At 24.1% G+C, this 19,106-nt stretch overlaps 2 protein-coding genes across 2 annotated transcripts in view; one reads left to right on the forward strand and one right to left on the reverse strand.

Moving 5' to 3' along the window:
• Positions 1-676: 676 nt before the first annotated feature.
• LOC145844642 (short transient receptor potential channel 5-like) overlaps positions 677-19,106 on the reverse strand; it is a 35,201-nt gene continuing 16,771 nt past the window's right edge. The window contains exons 14-19 of the mRNA XM_082952041.1: positions 7,005-7,166; positions 4,994-5,096; positions 4,621-4,760; positions 4,291-4,421; positions 1,865-2,060; positions 677-884 (exon numbers count right to left, since the gene is read on the reverse strand). Coding sequence (XP_082808167.1) covers positions 756-884; positions 1,865-2,060; positions 4,291-4,421; positions 4,621-4,760; positions 4,994-5,096; positions 7,005-7,166 — 861 coding nt within the window. The 3' untranslated portion in view covers positions 677-755. The remainder of the gene's footprint in view (positions 885-1,864; positions 2,061-4,290; positions 4,422-4,620; positions 4,761-4,993; positions 5,097-7,004; positions 7,167-19,106) is intronic.
• On the forward strand, positions 12,837-18,683 carry LOC145844643 (very long chain fatty acid elongase 4-like). The gene is made up of 6 exons (XM_082952043.1): positions 12,837-12,930; positions 15,370-15,557; positions 15,616-15,696; positions 16,371-16,542; positions 17,932-18,059; positions 18,161-18,683. Exons 1-6 carry the CDS (start codon positions 12,870-12,872, stop codon positions 18,341-18,343), a joined length of 813 nt encoding a protein of 270 aa, XP_082808169.1. The 5' UTR covers positions 12,837-12,869; the 3' UTR covers positions 18,344-18,683.

The raw sequence follows: 19,106 nt of genomic DNA on the forward strand, positions 1-19,106 counted from the left end.
ATTAGTTTCAAAACATTTCATATTTGAAAAGAATTGATTATAGAATACATAAGGCTGTTTAATAATAAAGTATTTTGAAACCCTTTACCAGGCTAATAATAAAATAACTGCAAGTTAATTTCACAAGCCCTGTAAATTACTTTGAACACAGCCCAAACGTGCGTGCCTATGAAGTACCAGTCTAAATTAAATTTCAAACACAACTTTTTTGACTCAAAAGTGCGTACTCAAGAAGAAATTACTGTATAAATTCATGGGGGCGATTTCTTTTCAATTTTCTGAAAAGGGGGAGATTTAGTAAATGAGTTTAGGAAACCCTGCTTTACACGAACCTCGTCAGATACTTTATCTTATTTTAAATTTTAATATGTTAATTTTTTCCTACTGGTTATATTCATTTACTTAAAAGTTAAAAAAAAACTTTAACTTCTTTTTTAATAAAAAAACAGTCATATAAAGTTAATACTATTAACAATTTACAACAGTTATACTTAATTTCTTTAGTAATACTAAATTTTGATTTAGAAATTTAATGTCATAGTAATTATTTTTTGAATTCTAAGTATAATCAGTTCATTTAACAGTATGACTAGCATATTAGTTTTGTATAAAATCAAAATACAAATAGAACGTACAAAAGTTTAATAAGCATATAAATGAAGTATATGAAACTGAGTAAGTGTAAAAAAGTTTTTAAAAGTTAAACATTTTTTAAACAAAATAAAGGCTTATTTTTGTAAAAGTTGTTGTTAGTTTTATACAACCATTTTACCATTAAGTACTTTCTTTTTAACATATCGTCGGACTATCAATCTAAGTACTTTTTCATATTTTTCGTCTTGTATTGGTCTTTGTATTCTAATTTGAGCATTTCTTCTACATTGCTACAATATATTTAGTAAAGAAATATTTTATCCAAGAATTTGTTTTAAGTTTATGTTAATTACTTATTGTAGTATTGAGCTACGATTAGTGTTATATACACTTTTTGAGTAACTTTTTTTTTTTTTTAATTTAAGATCTAAGTTTTACTTTTTACTAAGTAATCGATATCTTTAATATGTTTAACAATGTAGTTAATTAATTATAACAATATAAACCTTAATTGATTTTTTTTCCTGAAAAATGACTTTTCAAATTTTAAAAAGCTAGCTTGTTCATTATTGAAATTATTTCTCTAAATTTTTCTTTTAATTAGAATTTGAAAAGCTTCTAAAGTATTTGCTATTCATATCAACAAATCCGAATAAGTTTGATTTAAAATTTAAATTTTAGTAAGAATAAGAAATGTTTTCAGCTAGTACTTTTACTACTTAAAAAGTAGTTTTGTATTTGAAAATAAAAATAATTGTTTTAAGTACGATAAACTTTCTTTTTTATTTTTCTTTTAGCACGCTGATCATAACTTTTGTAAATACCTACAATCTAAACTTGTATATATAAAAACCTCTACTGTAAAATTAATATTTTACATTAGTTTAAATACTATAAGAAAGTTTTATAAAATATAAGTTTTTAAGTATTTGGACTCTTTTTAAGCACTGAGGCATTTGTTTGTAGGTAAAGTCGAAAACTATCTAAAATTTACTTTACAATTTTTTTATCTACCCTTGAAAACTAATTAAAAGGCATAAAAGGGCAGCTGTGTTCAACACTCTTTTACTAAATTAAATGAAAATAATTTATTTGTATAAAGTAAGCCGCTTTTATTCTATAGCAAAATTGTGTTCTGTCTACCAGTATTAAGTTTTAAGATTCAACAACAAAATTTCATCTTTTTTATAATTTAATTTAAACTAATATGAAGAACACCGTTTATGTTATATGCACTATTTAAACTGTCAATTTACAACAAATACATTACCATTTCAACGGGATTTTCACTTTTAATAATGTCATCTTCTGTACTTTTTCTACATTCCTTAAAATACCTCTTCACTTTTGTTACCATTGACTTGCAAGCATTAGCAACCTTGATAAATATTTTCTTTTCTGGTATGATATTCATAGGTGGCAACCGAGTCATCTTTTTACTAACCAACTTAAGCCACAGTTGTGTCCTAAATTTTTCAATTAAACTTAAAACAAGTTAAATGGAATTTTCAGATTTGAAAATGTTTTTAGTTTGAAATACGTCAAACGTAAAAAAAATAAATAAATATTTTTATCTAACACAATGATCGATTCACTTTTGTGTTGACTTTAAACCAATCTAAACAAGTTTCCATGTGAACTATACTTTTAATTATATAAACTCGTTGATATTTTTTAGTTTAAAACTCAATACGAAAAATGTTATTATTTAAAATAAAAGCTGTATCTCTTAAAAAAGTACTAGTTATAAAACAAGAACTATGTGTTAGGTTTAATTAGACGAAGCGATTTGTTAAAACTAACCCTATAGAAATGCAACTAATAAATGTTACAAAAGTTCAATAAACAACTAAAAGATTACGTTTTTTGTACATATAGACCATAGGTTAGCAGCTTTTTATAAAAATATAATCAACTTTATATATTTTTCTCGCGGGCCGCATATTGAAAAAAAGTTGTAGTGCTCATTTAAAAAGTACTATTTTAAAGCAAACATGTATGATAAAATTAGCAACAATAAAGAAAACTATAGTATAATCTAAATATTTATTAAAAAACAATATTGTAAGTTTTTACAAAAAAAAAAAGATTTAAAAACGTTTGTTTTTAGCTGATAGTTGCATGGCAGCGCAGATTTTTGCTTTGAGGAACATATTTTGCTCACGGGCCGCAGTTTTTCGACTGATTTTATTTCTTAATAGTTTTAATGGGTAGCTGTCAAATTTGTACGAGGGGACAAAATTTCACGAGTGCTCAAAATTGCACAAAGATACTTTTGCACTAAGATACTTTTGCACGAGCAGACAGTTTGGCATGAAGACATTTTTGCACGGGTTGAATTTTTTTTTTTTTATTTAAATTTTTAATTAATTAAAATAAAATCTTTTTTTACTATCACGGTTATTCCTAACCCTTGCCCTGGTCGGTAACTTATCTTTTTTAATAATTTTTTTTTCTTATTATTTTTTTTAATTAATTTCTTTTATTAGTTATCTTTTTATTTTTGTTTTTACTGTCACTGTTACCCTAACCCTTACCCTCGGTCAGTAATTTATTTTTCTTTTTGTGTTTCTATTAATTTATCTTTTTTTTTCTGATTTTTTTAATCCTTTATCTGTTTTTTTTTTACTCTCGTGCAAAAATGTAACTCGTGCAAAATTTTCTTCGTGCAATTTTGTACCCTCGTGCATATTTGTCTTCGTGTAAAAGTATCTTCGTGAAATTTTGTTCTCGTGCAATTTAGTCCCCCCGTACAATTTAATAACCTCGTGCAACTTTGTCTTCATGCAATTTTGACCCGTTCCCAGTTTTAATACATCACTACACTATGAAATTGTCTACTTAATTTTTGCTATAGTTGTCTTGTTGTTAAGTTTTAGTAAAGCTATTTATTACATATTGTCATAGACTATATAAATATACTTTTACAACAGCCTTGTTAGATAAGCATGAGTTATATAAGCTTTTTTAAGAAATATTTACATGAATTTTGTTTTCTACATCTCTGCAATAAAAATACTATCACCTGATCTAAAAATTTTATGTGTATAAGCAGAGTTAACAATATTCAAACATTATTTTTAAGAAGTATGTATTATCTTTTGAACATATTTATATTTTGATTAACTTTTAATTTTTTGTAAGCTAATATTTATTAGATTTGATGAGTTTTTAACTTAATTCCTTTTTTATACCGTAAGTAACTCATTAAAATTGTTCTTTCACTATAAAAACATATAACATAACTCGAGCATTACTAAAACTTTACAAGGTCTTTTTTTAACTTTAAGTAATTAGTTTTATTACAAAGTTAAACGAGCATTATAAGTTTAAATACATCATCAAGAATAAGTTACATTTTTTTTGGGAGAATTATGCGTTGATACGGACTTTATTAAAGACGTTTTGCATTTTTATTCATTTAACGGATAGTTATACCTTTTTTTTTTGTTTCGAATATATCTTTACTTTTAGGACTAGTAATAAAATATCTAAACTTGACTAAGTATGAATAAACCTTAATATTACCGGAACAAAGTAAACATAATCTGTTGTAAGCACGATCAAATAACAATAACTAAAACAAAGTAGTCTGAATAAACGCATCGTTCTTTAAAAAATCTGTTAAATAAAACTGGTCCCTACTACTAGAAAATAACTTTCACAAAATAAACAGTTCAATTACTTTAAACTTACCTGTAAAATTTCCATTCTCTTACCGAGTCATCTTGAGTCAGTTGAAAGCTGTTACTCATCATTGCAATTAACATATTAAATAGAACAATTATAACTGTAAAATGGTACAAGGATACAATGAAAAATCCTACCTATAGTTTATTATAATTATATAGTTTTTGTTCATTGTTTTTATTGATTTTTTGTTTGTAAAAATTGCCCGGTGGATGAAAAAACACAGTGTACTTATTTAAATTTAAACGTAAAAATTGTACTCTGTTATAATTAAAATCTTAGCTAAAATGTTTGTATGAAACTACTACAATTAATAAACTTTCAAAAATGACTTACAAACTGTTGGAGAAAAAACTTATCAGGACAGTTTGATATTTCGTACCATTTTCGAGGATCCCCAAATCCGTATGTGGTCCACCAAATTGCTTGGAGTGAACTAAGCAAAGTAGCTGGGTCTTCTTCATCTGAACTATTTTCTAAGGGACAAATAAATTTAATAAGATTTAAATTTATAGCTTGTAGTTACAGAATTACGCCTAGAGGTTGCTACAAATAAGCTTTTAAATTTAAAAAAAAAGTAGTCATTGACAAAGGGCTATACTGTGAGTTAGATAGAAAATTTACCACTAAAAAGTTAATAAAACTTTTATATTATTAACTAGAATAACAATTTTTATTTACTACAGTTAAAATTTATTAAAAAAATTACTTCTACATAATTGGCAAGGTGGTAGATATGACTGAATATGAAGTTCGTTCGAGTTTATATTCCAGTCACTAGTATTATAATGCTTCTGTGTGTATGGCAAGCTCTGAGAAAGGATTTTTTTATATATAAAACTGCAAAATTGAAAAACTTAGAAAGTTTAAAGTTCTTTATTCTGGAAATATTATAACTTTAGTTGACTAAAACAGTTAAAAAAAGTTGGTAAACTTTGTAAAAAGATTTGAATTAGAAAAGGATATAGTTTTTCAATTGAAAGTAGTATGTTGTTTTCGGTTTATCACTTTGGTCTCTTATATCTTAAAAAATGTTGTTATTGTTTATAAATATTTATTATATATTAATTTTATAACATATAAACATTAATATCATTTTACCTAAACTTCCAAAAACAAAAACTAGGTTTACTGTAAATCTTAAATTGCTTTAATTCAAGCATTAATTAAGACATAACTTAAATATTTAAAAATTAAAATAATCATCATATTTTTATAAAGCTTCTTGAAGAGGTTAAAAACTAATTAGTTCTTCGATACATTTAAGTTCTTACAACTTAAGTTTTTTTCTTAAATGTTTATGACATAACAATTATTGAGATAAGACCTAATTTTTAAATGTATATATAAATTAACTCTTGTTAAAGTAGCGTTTTCAGCTATATACTTTATTAATAACATTCGACCAACTAAAATGCTGCAATTCTGCAAGTACCCAATGCTATTTGATGCACATTAGTAAAATATGATATAAAGACAACTCTAATATTTTTATCAACAGTTTATCTACATACAGTAGGGACATCAATAAGGTACACACGTTAACCGTTACAAAAATATGTAACTGAATGAAATGCGTACCTTGTAGTTTTTAGTGCAGTTCTACCCTTTCCACATTAATTACTAACTAAATTCTATGTTTTTTTGATAAATTTGTAGTTATAAATAAACGTTGTACAAATTAAAAAAAATATACTTTTATTCTGTTCTATTAATCATACTAAAATCATGTTTTTGTTCGTTTATTTTCATTCGACCAACAAAAAACAACTTTATTTTTTTAAACAATTGATCCCACTCATTTTCGAGATTTAAAGCCGTACCTAACGCCGGTAAGTTATCGATATTTTTTGTATTTTTATCCTGGGAACAGAAAATTAAAAATATATACGAATTTAATCCTTTACAATTTTAAGTGAGCTTTGCTGTTTAATTTATTTTGTAGTAAAAATGTAATCAAACTGTAAGAACAAAACTTAAAAATCTGAAGAGTTATAGGAAAAAGGTTTCGTTTTTTAATAAACCTTAATTTTTTGAAAAATTAAAAAGATGCTCAAATAAACTTTAGTCCAAGGATCTGTCTGCACGAAAAGACCTCTCGATCATCGATTTGCACACCAATTAAACCATTAATCCTAACTATTTATGATAACTAAGCTTTTTTAGAGCTTTTTATTTCTTCAGAAGCTACAAGTAAGTAAATAGGGATGTACTCACTGACATTGTTTCATTAGATTTCTTATAAACTGGATTTGTAAGTATAACTCTTTTATCTGCTTTTTTAGTTATACACACTTGTCTAAGTATTAACTTTTAGTTTAGATATTTTGTTAACCTCACCAATGAATTAACAAATATATACTTTAGTATAAACATACATTTGTTTCTATATTATCAAGTTTTACTATCAATAAGATAATGTTTTTCTTATATTGTTCTGTTTCATACATTTTAACTTCAAATCGTTCTTTTATAAGATCAAATATAAATTCAGGTATACAAGTTTAGCAGAAAGTAAATTTATCTAAAAGGTAAAATTATTACAAGCCATGAAATTGTCAAGTTATATACATTTAAGTTTTCTATTTAAGTTCTATAAAAGTGTGCCTAAAATAACTAAAAAAATAATTTTAAAGTCAAAAAACATCGTTGTATATCTGACTTAAAACAAATACAAATAAAACCTATATAGAAATATGTCTAATTGATGATAAGCTTACAGTGTTGCAGTGTTCTTTAGCAGGGTAATCTTGACAAATACAGTGATGTGTTGGTCCATAAGGTGCAAAAAGCTCAGTCAAACCACTGCTAAATGCAAGAAATATAATCAAAAGAATAACCATAAAGTTAATTGCATCGCCTGCCATCCTTTCTAGTGAAACCTGAAAAAATAATTAGTGATGTTATTAATCGATGTTATGAATTAATAAAAGACAGGTAAGTAAATGTAAACTTTAAGTACTACGTTTGGTTAAAATAAAATAAAAAGAATGACAAGTTAATTGCATTACTGGTTTTTAAACGAAAAAAAAGTATGGTAAAAGGGCACAGGAAGCCGGAAAATAATTGGGGTATTAAAACTTAACAAAACCTTTTAAAGTGAACCAAATGCTATTTTTACATAATTCTTTTTATACACATTTTAAAAGACTTAGAAAAACTTGTCCTTTTCAGTTTTGGCAAAAATTACAATGAAAATTTGATATATCTATCGTTATAAAATCCTACAAGTGCAGTAACTTAAAAACTTTAGACAATTATTTTCTAATAAAAAAATAGTTTAAATAATTCATATGTTTTAAGTCTCATTAAAATAATCAATAAAAACACTGTTTCACGTACTATTTTTCATTTCAATTTTTTGATAACGTTGGAATTTGGATCATTAACTAATTTTAAATTAAAGTAAAAGTATTGTTAAAAAATTTGCTATTTAAACACAAAAAAAAAGTTAATTAACTATTTAATGGCTAAGTGATAAAAGACAGTAACAGTATATTGTTTTGAAAATTAGCTTCACAAAGTTTGTTTAAAAATAAAAAAATTTTGTATGTAAAAAATTTACTGTTTTAAGTTAAAAATTAAATCTTTATTTTATGTTAAATTAGGTGTTGTTTTATAAAAAAAATTAATTAACTTTATGATGTCTTATAAACTTTAACATTTTCTTAACCTTTTTTTCATAACTTGTTTAGAGTTTTTATTTAAGTTTGTATTTTTTTAAACCTAAACTGAAAAGTAAGTAACTTTATTACAAAATTACTTTTTTAATTCGACTATTACAAATCAGCAACAAAAGACAAATCAAAAAGTTTTTTTCTCTCTCTCATTTCCGTTTACATAGTATACCGAATACTAAATCATTTTTAAAACAAAGTATAAAACAGGTTAATACAAAAAATTATTCATTCATATTGTATTTTTAATCGTATATTAATAACTTCAGAAGTTTCAATAATTTTGAACTTAAACGCTTCATTTAGTACCAGCTATTTTAACTTATTCAGTCATTACAAGCTTTCGTTAACATGCAACATGTTTGTTTTACAGCAACATACTTTCTCTGAAATCTTTAAGTTTTATTCTAATGGGAAAACTAGTCTGTTTTACATTTATGATAGTTAGGTTCTGAATTTGTTTCTAGAAATAATAACTTTGTTTTTATTTTTGTTTTTTTTACATTTAAGTCAATTTTGAATATAGAGTATGGTAGATTAAATTAGTTAATTTTTATTCAAAATGATCTTTTGTTACATTTTGCGTTGTTTCTGATTTGTTTGCACAAAATTTAAAAGCTCTTTGTTCTGCAATTCGTTTAGTATACATTAAAAAACATCAAATAATCAAACAACTAGCGCTATTTAGTATTTTTTTATTAAAAGAATTCAAACCATTGACAGTTTTCGAAAATAGGCTTGTTTTTAAATTAAATATAGTGGAGTGTTTCATAGTTAATATTTTTATATTTACTGAACGTTTTATTCTGTAAAACACAAACTATTAACACTAAGCAGCTACTAACTTATTAAAAATTGTGCTCCCAAATTTATTAAAATGCTGTGCATAATTAAATTTAAATAATTATTTTGTGCAAATTAGACCACTAAATAAGTATCTATTTCAACTAAACTTGTTTTTTAAAGTGTTAAACAAATTTAATTTAATCTAGCAAATACCAAATTATCATTACCTAGTAAATTTACAGATCATAACATTTGTGCACTCTTAAAAAATTAACATTTTACAATAAAAACTAAAGAATATTTTGTTTTTTTTCTGTATAAACATTATTTTATTTGTATGATATGCTTTGTTTATGACAATTATTAAATCTACTTACTTTTTTCACTTAAAAAACAAAAAAAAAAACTCTAAAATATCTAAATAAAAACTTTAAACTACTTGATTTTTAAAACTTAATTTGACTTACAGAAAATATTTGAAGACTAATCATTTATATATTAAACATTTGATTAGGATGTAATTTAGTGTGTGGTTATATTGGTTTTAAAACGAAGTATAAACTATTACAAACGTCTTTAAGAAACCACAAGTAGAGTTATTTATAGAATAACTTTGTATACCTTGTTAGATTAAAAGTGTTGTAAAGTTTTTATTCTATTTTATTATATAAAATTAATTTTTTGAGTGTTGAAAAAAGCTGTGTTAGATAAGTAGTTAAACAAGTATTTATAAAATTCAAAGTATTTTAAAATTATATATCTAATTCAAGGCTCAATATAGATGTAAATAAATATGATTTTTCTTTTAATTTTTTTTATAGAACCATTTGTAGCATATGTTTATTAGTTACTTTAAACTTTAGTGATTTATATTTAACTTTGTAACTTTACTTAAAAACTAGAACGTCATTAATAAAAAAAAACTGTCTAATTTAAACTACTGTTGAAGGTTCCTAAATTTCAGTCTGTGCATAGTTAGACATAGAAAAAAAAAATATTCAAAACACTGTAGTGATTATCTTTTTTTTCGTACTTAGTGTAATGTTATTAAATTTAAAGTTATGATAAATTTACTGATTTTTAAGTATATATACATATCTACTGGTTAGAATTTTTAAACAGTAATATAAAAATTAAAGTGTGTTGACACTTTGATAAACACTAGCGTAAAAATTCGAGAATTCTTAATTTTACTAAAATTTTAATATTCTTAGAAAGTTACAGTTTTTTTTTTGTTATATACCATTATGTGTTGTACAAAGTTCATTACTAAAGTTTTTATTCAACTTTATACGTTTTTTATTGTTTCCTCTACTGTTATTTACTGTATTTTAGGCACAATCGTTCTTGTAAGCAAGCTAACACCAGAAATTTTTAAAAACAACAAAGTGTAATATTTTATCAATTAAAAACAAAAATCTAATACTAATTGCTTAAATACCATTTTATTTTCTGTTACAAAAACTATTGATATCTTATTCAAAATTTTTAGTAATATAAATTTTTATAAACATAGTTAAAAAATGATGAAAATACATTAAACCTATATTTTTGATTTAAAGTATTTATTTTTAATTGTAAAGTAAAACGTTATATTATTTTTTTACGTATGACACCGATAACAGTGTTTAAAGAGATATATTTTGCAACACTCCTGTTTATTTAATCTAAACTAATAGAAGTGTTTTTTATTGGAACAAAACAGATTTTAGTTTATTTATAATTTATACCAGTGTTTCTTAGAGTGTACAAACATTAATATAATTACAAAACAATGTTTTTTGTATGATACAGATTGTAAAGTATATTCAAGTAACAAAAATACACAGCATTACCTTAATGACTTATTTTATTTTATATGCTTATATGTAAAAGGATATATATACCATGTTCAACGAATAAAATATAGCATTATTTTAAAAGTTCACTTTGTTTATTTTTATTAATCATAAAGTTTTTCTTTTACTTTATACAGAGTACAGTTTGTAATAAAGTTTTTAATTAATAAAAAAATTATTACGTTGAAGTAAATTTTGTTTTAGTTTATAAGTTTTAGTTAATAAGTTTTATCCATCGCATATTTTAAAAATTATTTTATAATCTTTGTTTATAACTTTTATTTCGTGCAATTTTTATTAAATTCGATATAACGTTTTTTGGGTAAATAAAATTACACTTTACTACTTAAAAAACATATTATACATGAGCAAAAATTAGGTTCAATGATTTACCGGCAAGTTGTTGTTAAATAAGTGAAGGATAAAACTGTCTAAATAAAGTTAATAAAGCTTTTAGGTTTGTGTATGTTAACGAGTAGCTATCTTCAACAATGCAAGATGATCTAGTGCTATAGTTAACCTACGCAAACTTAACTATTTTACAAACAGTATTCAGCATATTGTATCTATTTTTAATTTCTTTTTTTAATACTACACTTGAAAACAACTGAAATTCTTTTTTATAGATGTAAAACAATAGTTTTTTGTATTGTAAATTGTTTTTATTTTTATTCTTGTTTAAAAGAGGTTTTATTAAAAGGTATAGTCGGCTATTAAACTAAAGCTCAGTCGTAACCATATTAGTCACTCATATTTGCTGAGTAAGCAAAAATAAATCCTTTTTTGATGCTATTATTAATGTAAAGCATAAAAATTTTATATTTTTGATTAACTTTTAATATGTTTGTTTAAGGTTAATTAGGGATAAGAGTATTAAAAAAAAAGCTTTAAATATTTTTGCTCGCTCAGAGCTTCAGGTTTACTTTCGGTATTGTTAAAAAAATATATATTAACTTTCTTCTAAAACTTTTCTAGTTATATATTTTACCGGTTTTATGTATCTTATTTTAAAGGGGTAATTTATATAAAAAAAAGTAGCAAAAAGTGTTTTTGTAAATTATAGCTATTCATATGTGACTTTATGAAAGTTGGATCTGGCAGCTACTTTTTATCTTTCGTGAATATAATAATAAAGCCATAATGTTTTAATAGGAAAATTTTATATTTTGTTTATGTAACAATAACACCTTTTAAATACGAGCATAAAGTTAATTTTATAGGCAAATTTAAAATTTTTTCAAAAAACATAAAACTTTAATGTCTATTATTTTCCTTATCTTAAAAGCTATCTAAAAAAAATTTTTTTCATCTTAGAGAACGCACCTTTGTCTTTAATTTAAGAAAAAAAAAATTTGGTTTGGAGTTTGAATTATTTCATGGGGTCCCTCCAAAAATAAAGGTTTTTTTTTTGTTTTTTCTATTAAAATTGCTTTATAACCAAAAATATTTTTGTTTTTAATTTTTTTTTTTTGATTTCCCTTAGTTTGCATCTTATTTAAACTCTTAAATAGTTGTTTTATAAATAATGTTAATATCTTTTACGATTTGGCCCCAAAACAAAATGATGTATATTACACTATCATTTGCCTTGGCCATTTCCTAGATAAAAAATTGATAAAAGGAAAAAAACAATTAATAAGAATGTAAATTACAACAAATTTAATTAAACTATAATAATTTAATTAAATTTGTTGTAATTCACATTCTTATTAATTGTTTTTTTCTTTTAATCAATTTTTTATCTAGGAAATGGCCAAGGCAAATGATAGTGTAATATACATCATTTTGTTTTGGGGCCAAATCATAAAAGATATTAACATTATTTAAAAAACAACTATTTAAGAGTTTAAGTAAGATGCAAACTAAGGGGAATCAAAAAACAAAAAATTAAAAAAAACAATATTTTTGGTTTTAAAGCAATTTTAATAGAAAAAACAAAAAAAAAACCTTTATTTTTGGAGGGACCCCATGAAATAATTCAAACCCCAAACCAAATTTTTTTTTCTTAAATTAAAGACAAAGGTGCGTTCTCTAAGATAAAAAAAACTTTTTATATAGCTTTTAAGATAAGAAAAATAATAGACATTAAAGTTTTATGTTTTTTGAAAAATTTATAAATTTGTCTATAAAATTAACTTTATGCTCCTCTTTTAAATGTATACATTTATTGTTTTAATAAAAAAATTATAGTATCTAATGTAGAAATGTGAAATATAATATTTTTAACTTTCTAAACAAAAACCTATTGTATCAGATAAACTGTTTCTAAGATATAACATATTCAATGGATTCTGTAACTAGAGGATTATCTCATCATTATAATTTTTATGTCAATGAAAATGCAGGTATTTATATTATTAGTAATTTTATATAAAAAGTCATTAAAATGTTAAACACATAGTTAACCTAATATATTATTATACATTAAAAATAATCTATATTTAATATCATTTAACTTTTATGTAAGATCACACTTACTTTTTCCTGAAAACATTCATTGTTGCAAAGGGTAGAGTGTAATTTTTATTTACCAATGAAAATAAAGAAAAGTTATAAAAAATATTACTATATGTGCTTTGTATTTACTAAATAATCTTAATCTTTCGATCTCAGGCTTAGCACTAAGATGCTTAACAAGCTCTAAATAGTGGAAATATTTAAGTAGATTCTTACACAGTTTCAGTGTATTATTTATTTGTACACCTCATTGTTGCCACACACTCATTGTATTTCAAAAGTTTATAATTGTAGAGAGAAGGGTAAGACTGATGTTTTCTACCATAAAGTTTTGAAATTTAGAAAATCTCAGGATGACTCAGGACAACTTAAATCAGAAAACTATTCCTTTTTTTTCAAACTTAGGCTGACTCAAAATGGTCTTGTTTTTTATCAAAAACTCAAGAAAGTTAAATGTTTTTTATTAAATCTCAGTACAGATTTTTTCTAGATCTTGAATAAGATTTAGTTAATCCAGTTTCTATATTTTGTTATTATATCAGTTTTGTTCAAGAACTTGGTTTTTATTATTTTAGAAATGCTTATTTAATTTTTTTAGCTTTGGGCTAGCTTTTCACTACTCTTAGAAATAATGTTTTAGTTTTTGTTTTAAATACAAAATTAACGTTTATCATGTCATAGTAACAAATTATACAGTATCTTTCTTTTATTACACTATCACATGTTTCTGTGTGTTAACAGATTAACGCACTTCAACAGAGCTCTGAAAAAAGATAAATACTTTTAGGAAATAATAGAAGCTTAATTAGGTATATACATAAGTAGGTATATGAATTCGTAATCGTGTTTGTCATGTCTTAATTTTATGTTAAACAGAGACAGTTTAGAGATAAAAAAGTTTAACTACGCATTATAAAGTTTTAAATATCTTTTTAATTTAATTAGTTTTCAAATTATTTTTAAATAATTCAGTTTTATGTGTCCTCAGTTCATAAAGTTGTTTGTTATAACTTATAAATACTTGTTTTCAGCAAACAAAGCTAAAATCTGAGTTTATATTAATGTTGTCTTACTTTTACATGAGAGGAAATTAAGCATGAGTTATTAGTAAATTGCGGAAGAGAAATAAAATTAAGATTGAAAAAATCTAGAATAACTTAGATAGTTAAAATTTGTTTAGGACAGTTTTTGGTCACACAGAATAGTTTTTTTTTATACTCAAAGAATGGCAACCTAACATCTGACAAAATTCTGAACCTTAAGCAAGGTTGCCACTTACTCAGGCTAGTATTGAATTTTAGAAAAATTCAGACTCTTTAAAGTTTTTTGCTAAATCCAGGGTTGCCACACACTCAGGATACCTTAAAATTTATTTTCAAACTCAGCCTGATTAAGGATAGTTTTGTTTTTTATAAAAAACTCAGGATAGTTTAAACATTTTTAAATAATCCCATGATAAATTTTGAAAGAGAGAGTTGATTTAGTTTTTTTTTTTTGTTTTTTTATAACCAATTTATTATAAACAAGGTTTTCATTAAATTTGAAAAGTTAAAAAAAAACTCAAGATGACTTAGGATTAGTTAAGATCAATCATGACAGATTTTTTGACTTAAAGAGTGGCAACCTTGTAAATCCTGAAATGTAGTTTGTTTCTTTTTTATTCTAAAAATTGTTATATTTTCTTATTTTTCTTATTTTTATCAGTATTTAAGCATATGGCTTTTGTTACACTAAAAAATACTCCAGAATTCAAGGATGATTCACTTCTATAAATGACAAAGATATAGACCTTAAAAATTCTAAAAAATAAATTCAAGTCTAAAAGTTTAATACTAACCTTATTAAAACTGCTAGCAGGAACAATAAAAAATTTTTTATTAAAAATATATTTTGTTTTGCAAGTAGGTGGTGATCTTAATAAGTTTTTAACATCTCTTTTTATAAATAGTAAAAACTATTTTCTACATAAACTCAGGCAAATTCAGCTAGTTTTTGGTTACTCAGACTAGCATTATTTCCTCAGAAAGTGGCAACCCTGTACTAAATATTATCTTTGTACTATAAAATCTTTCTTATACTTGTTTTTTTTTAATTTTGTGGTTTTATTAACATTATATAACTTCTTTATAACTATTAGAAACTAATTTATGACATTATTTTGAGTAAAAATTTTCAATAGGCATTGACTAAGAACTGTTTGTTAAATGTTTAACATTTAAATGATATGAACTAAAACAAGTTTGAAATTAAGTGCAGAAAGATAATCTATTGAAAGTTATTTTTGTCAATTTTGAACTTAAGTGTTTATAATAATAACATTTTTTTAGATGCGAGAACTGCTGAATGGCATTTGGTTTATAGTCCATGGATACCAACAATTACTGTAATATTGTACGCAGTTTTTTGTATCTGTTCTAGAAAAATCACACAACTACTACCATCTTATGATTTAAAAGGCGTTATACTTGTTTACAATTTTTTAATGACAGTATTAAGTATGTACATGACTAAAGAGGTAAGTTATATCTATTCATTGCCTTATGTACAACAAAGTAAACATTCCGTTGTTACAGTTTTTCTATGTAGCATGGAAAGAGAGTTATGGATGTTTATGTCAGCCAGTTGATTACAGTAATTCAAAGTATGCACTCAGAGTTAGTAATATATGGATATACTTTGTGAATAACTACATTTTTCTTAATTTTTTAATGTATTTTTTCTGAATTTTTTAATGTAAAAATTTTTCTTTTCAAAGTAGTTCAAATATTTTTTGTCAATAGAACTACTTTTTTTTCGAGTAGTAATAAGAATATATATAAGAAATATAAAGTCTTTGTAATAAAAAGATAATATTAGCACTATTTATGTAATTTTTTTGGTATTAAAGCATCTTAGTAGTGGTTATAAAATGTTTTCAATGTATTTCAGAATGTTAACTATATAATGCTATTTCTTTTATATTGATCCTGTAAATGTCAGAAAAAGTTATGTGTAATTTGTAATAAGAATAACAATATTAATCATTATCAATTAAAAATTTCCATTGTTAAGTTTACTGAAATTTTAATTAGTTGTCCATAGTTTGTATTAATTGCTGGTAAATTCTTTATTCTTGTATTAATTTTTTATCAATTCGTTCATATTTTTATACAAAGTTATGGCAGCTGTGAGTATAAAAAAAATCAAATGAATTTTTTTAAGGAGTAAAGTTTGTTATTTTTTAATTAAAACAGTAATTTAACATACTTGTTGTTTTCAAAAGACGCACTCACTAAGCATGTTTGTTGTGATACATAAATATTATTATAGTAACATATTTTGCATTTAGATGGCAAGTGTTTGCTGGGTGTATTACGTTTCAAAATACGCTGAGCTTTTGGAAACATTCATCTTTGCACTGAGAAAGAAATACAACCAAATATCGTTTCTGCACTGCTATCATCACATCACCATGCTTTTGTTGTGGTGGTCAGTTACTAAATGGGCACCGGGAGGTCAAGGTAATTGTTTATTACTTTTTATATCAACCAACAAATAGCTAAATGAGCTGGGCGATAGTTTTTTAAACACTTTGTTTTGAGAAGTATCAAAGTAGTTTATTAACAAAAATATAAATAAAAAGTAGTGTACAGTAACCTCTCGCTCTTTATGCACTTGTGACGTTGCGCACTCTCGTTTAGTTACGCATTTTAGAATTCAAAAATGTACTGTAGTTGAAAGTTTTAATTTTAAACACATTTAAAAGTTTAAAACCATTTTCATCTTATTTTTTGTTTTATATCAGGTAAAACTATATGTATTTTTTTCTTCAATTTGATAAGTAAATAAGGATTGCTTATTATCTATTTATTTTAAAGTACAGTAACCTCTCGCTTATTTACGCACATTGTGTCCACAGAAAAAGCCCGTAAAGATATGAGAGATCGTAAAGATATGAGAGGTACCAAATATACTTTCTATAATGGCTGTTTTTTGATATTGCTTCTAGTTAAAAGCAGACTGGGGACTTTCCTACTTTTAAAAATTTTTTTACTACATTTATAAATATGAAAACAAAAGATAAACACATACATTGAAAAAAAAACGTTTTAAATTTATATAAAATAATAATACTTCAAGAAAAATTTTAGTAATTTTAATAATAATTTGATTTACTCTATCTTTATTTATATGTTACTTATTTGATACTTAACATTTATATTTTATCTATTCTACTTATCAAATTCAATTTATAATTAAGCATTTGTTTACAATAAAGAAATGGTGTGGTGTCTATATTAAAATTTGTTTCTATAGTCTTTTATAAAAATATGCATTTGGTGCTGTAATGGATATCTTCTTTTAAACAAAAATATATAAAATATCAGAAAAATGTTTAATAAAAATTGTTTGTGTTACTACAACTTTTTTTTAATTTGACCTTTGCCCACATAAGGATAAACTTGTTTTGCATTGTATTAAAGAAATGTTATAATTTATTTTTTGAGAGGTGAGTTAGCATTAAAAAGTATATTTTAGATTAAAAATTTACAATAAACTTAATTTTTGCAACATTAAAAAAAAAAAAAATTATCATTATTTCAGAATTCTAAAATGCGTAACTAAACGAGAGTGCGTAACGTCACGAGTACGTAAAGATGCGAAAGGTTACTGTAAAAACTTTATGTATGCGTAGTTATAAATTTAGTTTATTGTATGCCTATAAAGTTTTCACTACATGCAATAATCTGAACGTTCCATTTTTCAGTGAAGTAGGTATTTTTTTATAATATCACTTACACATGATAGTCCCAGGGTTTTAGTATTTTATAGTTTTTATAACATTTAGTTGGTTGTGCTTTCGAAATCAAACTAAAAAATAATAGTATTTGATTTTAATGATTTTCTAGCTTACATATTTGGAGGTATAAACTCTTTTGTTCATTTCGTCATGTACACATATTACGGACTGTCGGCGATGGGACCTGCCGTTAGGAAATATCTCTGGTGGAAAAGACACATAACTAAGTTGCAACTGGTAAGTTGTCATTTAAATATATTCATAAAGTATGACTTGTATACAGTTCTCATACTATCAAAATTTCAAGTTGAAAATCTTAATACAATGCTTTTTTTTAGTCACAGTTCGTCATTCTGTTTGCCTACTGCATACAAAATCTTATGAGAAATTGCAACTACCCGAAGATTTTGTGCGTTTCGATGATTGGTTACGCCGTTTCCCTGTTGGTCCTTTTCCTAAACTTTTACTTTCATGCATATGTTAAAAAAGGAAAAGAAACGAAGAAAGTTAAGTCTACTTAAATGGTTTAGAAACAGATGTTTGATATTTTATGATCATTGAGAGCTCTATTGATATGAAATAGCTTTATGCGCTGTTCTGCGATTGAAATACCTTAAATGTGAAATGTCTTCAAACGGTTAACTTTCTGTTACATTATGATATTACTTTATTTATTTTTTTTATTTATTTACAAGACTTGTGTTTTTATTTATTGTTTTTTAAAAGTTAAGTTACAACTAATTGTTCATATACTAAAGTTTTATGCAAAATGCTAAATAATTTGTATTAGTTAATGGTCATTATTTTACTAATCATACAATTTAAAATTCTTTTTTAATTTTTGTAATTGATTATTAAAAAGCTGTCTGATCAAAGCACTAACAATGTTTTATTAATTTTAAATTTCAATAAATTTACAGAAAGTATTCAATATCTTATTTTTTAGAATAGTTTTTTCAATGATTAATCTTACAAAATTAGTTCATTTATGAAAACAACTTAGCTATAATATGTAAGATAAGAATAGTATGTAATATTTATTTTGTGTGTTTGAATTAATTTTGTTCATTATGTGTTAGTTATTGTTATTGTTTTATCGATAACTCAAAATATCCTTTTTTAATAAACATAACTCTAGTTTTGTTTAAATATATAATTAAGTTTTACTTAAGAATATAATTTCTATAAAAAGCTATGTTGTATCTGGTATTTTTTTTGTTTCAATACTTTTAATGGTTGATTAGACTTTTTTAAGCGTTATCATAACATTTACACTTTTGAAAT

Source organism: Thalia democratica, chromosome 9 (genome assembly GCF_965202585.1).
Source record: "Thalia democratica chromosome 9, ktThaDemo2.hap1.1, whole genome shotgun sequence".
Classification (NCBI taxonomy): domain Eukaryota; kingdom Metazoa; phylum Chordata; class Thaliacea; order Salpida; family Salpidae; genus Thalia; species Thalia democratica.

What these genes read in the sequence shown, in the direction of transcription:
- LOC145844643 (XM_082952043.1), top strand. Translation starts at nt 12,870, where the DNA reads ATGGATTCTGTAACTAGAGGATTATCTCATCATTATAATTTTTATGTC. An exon ending in GTATGTACATGACTAAAGAG is followed by an intron (nt 15,558 to 15,615) that starts GTAAGTTATATC and finishes CCGTTGTTACAG; the next exon opens with TTTTTCTATGTAGCATGGAA. An exon ending in ATGGGCACCGGGAGGTCAAG is followed by an intron (nt 16,543 to 17,931) that starts GTAATTGTTTAT and finishes ATGATTTTCTAG; the next exon opens with CTTACATATTTGGAGGTATA.